The sequence below is a fragment of the Megascapheus bottae genome, chromosome 2 (assembly GCF_031878675.1).
Source record: "Megascapheus bottae isolate mThoBot1 chromosome 2, mThoBot2.hap1, whole genome shotgun sequence".
Classification (NCBI taxonomy): domain Eukaryota; kingdom Metazoa; phylum Chordata; class Mammalia; order Rodentia; family Geomyidae; genus Megascapheus; species Megascapheus bottae.
Genome location: NC_143510.1, coordinates 11999954 through 12002419, shown reverse-complemented (window position 1 = coordinate 12002419; position 2466 = coordinate 11999954). Strand labels below are relative to the sequence as shown.

General features: G+C 34.1%; 1 protein-coding gene across 1 annotated transcript; it reads left to right on the top strand.

Moving 5' to 3' along the window:
- The first annotated feature begins 467 nt into the window (after window positions 1-467).
- Window positions 468-1421, top strand: LOC150066391 (olfactory receptor 4K2). Its single transcript, XM_090352791.1, has one exon. It carries the CDS (start codon window positions 468-470, stop codon window positions 1419-1421), a length of 954 nt encoding a protein of 317 aa, XP_090208917.1.
- Window positions 1422-2466: the final 1045 nt, after the last annotated feature.

The following is a 2466-nucleotide window of genomic DNA, read 5'->3' as shown; positions in this document are numbered from 1 at the left end:
ATTATCACTAAGATTATGAGTTGATTGACAAATATAAAAGTACCATAAGTATAGTGTATTTATACTATTTATTTCTATTTACTCAATATTGAGAACCACAAGGATGTTCTTTCAAGCCAGGAATGTTATAGCATTCCTTTGACCTTTGTTTGAAAGGAAAGAGTTTCAAAGGAAAATCTACTCTGGAATACATAGCAAGACTTGGTGTCAAGAAAGGATGCTAATTTCAACTGATATGATTACATGTTTTACAGATTGATTTGATTTATATCTATTATGCAATAGTTTCTTTTTAAGCCAATATATCAAATGAGACAAAGAAAATAATTAGCAGTATAAGTTTTCAAAGAGGAAAAAAAGTCTCCAAAGTAGACAATCAGAAATAGAGTTTTTGCTTCAACTAAATCTTTTCTTTTATTATTCTCTTTGTAAATACAGACTTCTACCTATGACCCAAGACTGTGGAAATGGCCAATGTATCTGCTGTGTCTGAATTTGTTTTGCTGGGGCTCTCTAATTCCTGGGAACTACAGATGATTTTCTTTATGGTGTTTTCACTGTTTTATGTGGCAACAGTAGTGGGGAATACCCTCATAGTTATCGCAGTTGTGGCTGACTCTCACCTGCACTCTCCTATGTATTTCTTGCTCACCAACCTTTCCATTATTGATATGTCCCTTGCTTCATTTGCCACTCCCAAGATGATTTCAGACTACATAACTAGTCATAAAACTATCTCTTTTAATGGCTGTATCACACAGATATTTTTTTTGCATCTTTTCACTGGTACTGAAATTATTTTACTGATGGCTATGTCTTTTGATAGATACATTGCAATCTGTAAGCCCCTGCATTATGCTTCAATCATTAGTCCCCAGGTATGTGTTGCCCTTGTGGTAGCTTCCTGGGTGGTGGGAGTCATGCATTCAATGAGCCAGGTTATATTTGCCCTCACTTTACCATTCTGTGGCCCAAACAAGGTAGACAGCTTTTTCTGTGATCTTCCTGTAGTGTTCCAGCTGGCTTGTGTGGACACTTACATTCTGGGCCTTTTCATGATCTCAACAAGTGGCATTATTGCTTTGTCGTGTTTTATTCTTTTATTTAATTCATATGTGATTGTCCTGGTTACTATCAAGAATCATTCCTCCAGAGGATCATCTAAGGCCCTTTCTACCTGTACAGCTCATTTTATTGTTGTCTTCATGTTTTTTGGGCCATGCATTTTCATCTATATGTGGCCACAAAGCAGCTTTATGACAGAGAAGAGCTTGTCTGTGTTTTATACCATCTTTACACCCATTCTGAACCCAGTTGTGTATACATTGAGAAATCAAGATGTAAAATCAGCCATAATGAAATTCAAAAATAGATTTCTAAATTCCAATAAGCCTGCTCCTTCTCAAGCTTTTCAGTTTTAACATCATAGATGTAAAGTGCCATTATTTTGTGACATGAAGTCTTGAGTACAGTGCCAAAGCCTTGTTTACAATGCTATCCTAGGTTCTTGCTTTTGAAATTCATATCAAACTGTCATTACCAACAACTTGTACATCTACAAGGTCATTGTATTTCTAAACTCTTTTCATACATGTGTTCAAAATATGTTTGAAATTTCAGGAAAGCAGCTTAATGGAAATACTGTTTCCAGGGGAAAAAAGACCATCTATAAAAATTACAGGAATGACTAGGAATTCAATATCAGCTATCAACTCATTAAGAATGAATTAATGATGAATAAGCATCGATTATTAATAATAAATGTGAAATAACATAAGAGGAAAAAGTTCAGATTAAAGAAAACTAGGAGACAGTTGCAATTACAAGTAGCCACTTAATTGGCTAGTTCTGCAGAGGTTTGTCCTTAAGCATTGCAAAATAGCAAGATTTCAATAGTCCTTATGGATTGAAACTACTTCAGAAAATCAACATTTGCCAAAGAGGTATGTATACTTTTCTACATATATCTCTGAATAATTCCTCTTTAACATTCTAATGCTCACTATTGTTAAGGAAGAATCCTGAATACATTTAATTGAAAATATTGATGAGATAAAATAAAAATAAAATAGAGTCTCTACATATCACTTTTAGCTAACAAAAATGGTCATATTGCTACAATCCCTATTCTGGTAATAATGTACAATGTACAAAACAAATGGAAGAATTTTACAAGGCAGAAAATATGAAATGGAAGGAAAAGTCCTAGAGAATGTTAAGTGCAGTTAACTGCCAAAAAGGCTGAAAGTGAAACTATAGCTCAAGTGGTAGAGCACTAGCCTTGAGCACCAAAGATCATGGATAGCACCTAGGCCCAGTTCAAGCCCAGGATTGCCACCCCAAAATTATTAGAACATTTATGAAAATGTTTTCAAACATATCCAAGTTATATTTGCAAAAGGAAACAGGTTGTAATTGCATAAAAATTTGATAAATATCTAATTCTGAAACAATTGAGTAAGTGGA

Bases quoted from the DNA above. Each gene is read 5' to 3' on its own strand.
- LOC150066391 (XM_090352791.1), top strand. From the start codon at position 468: ATGGCCAATGTATCTGCTGTGTCTGAATTTGTTTTGCTGGGGCTCTCT.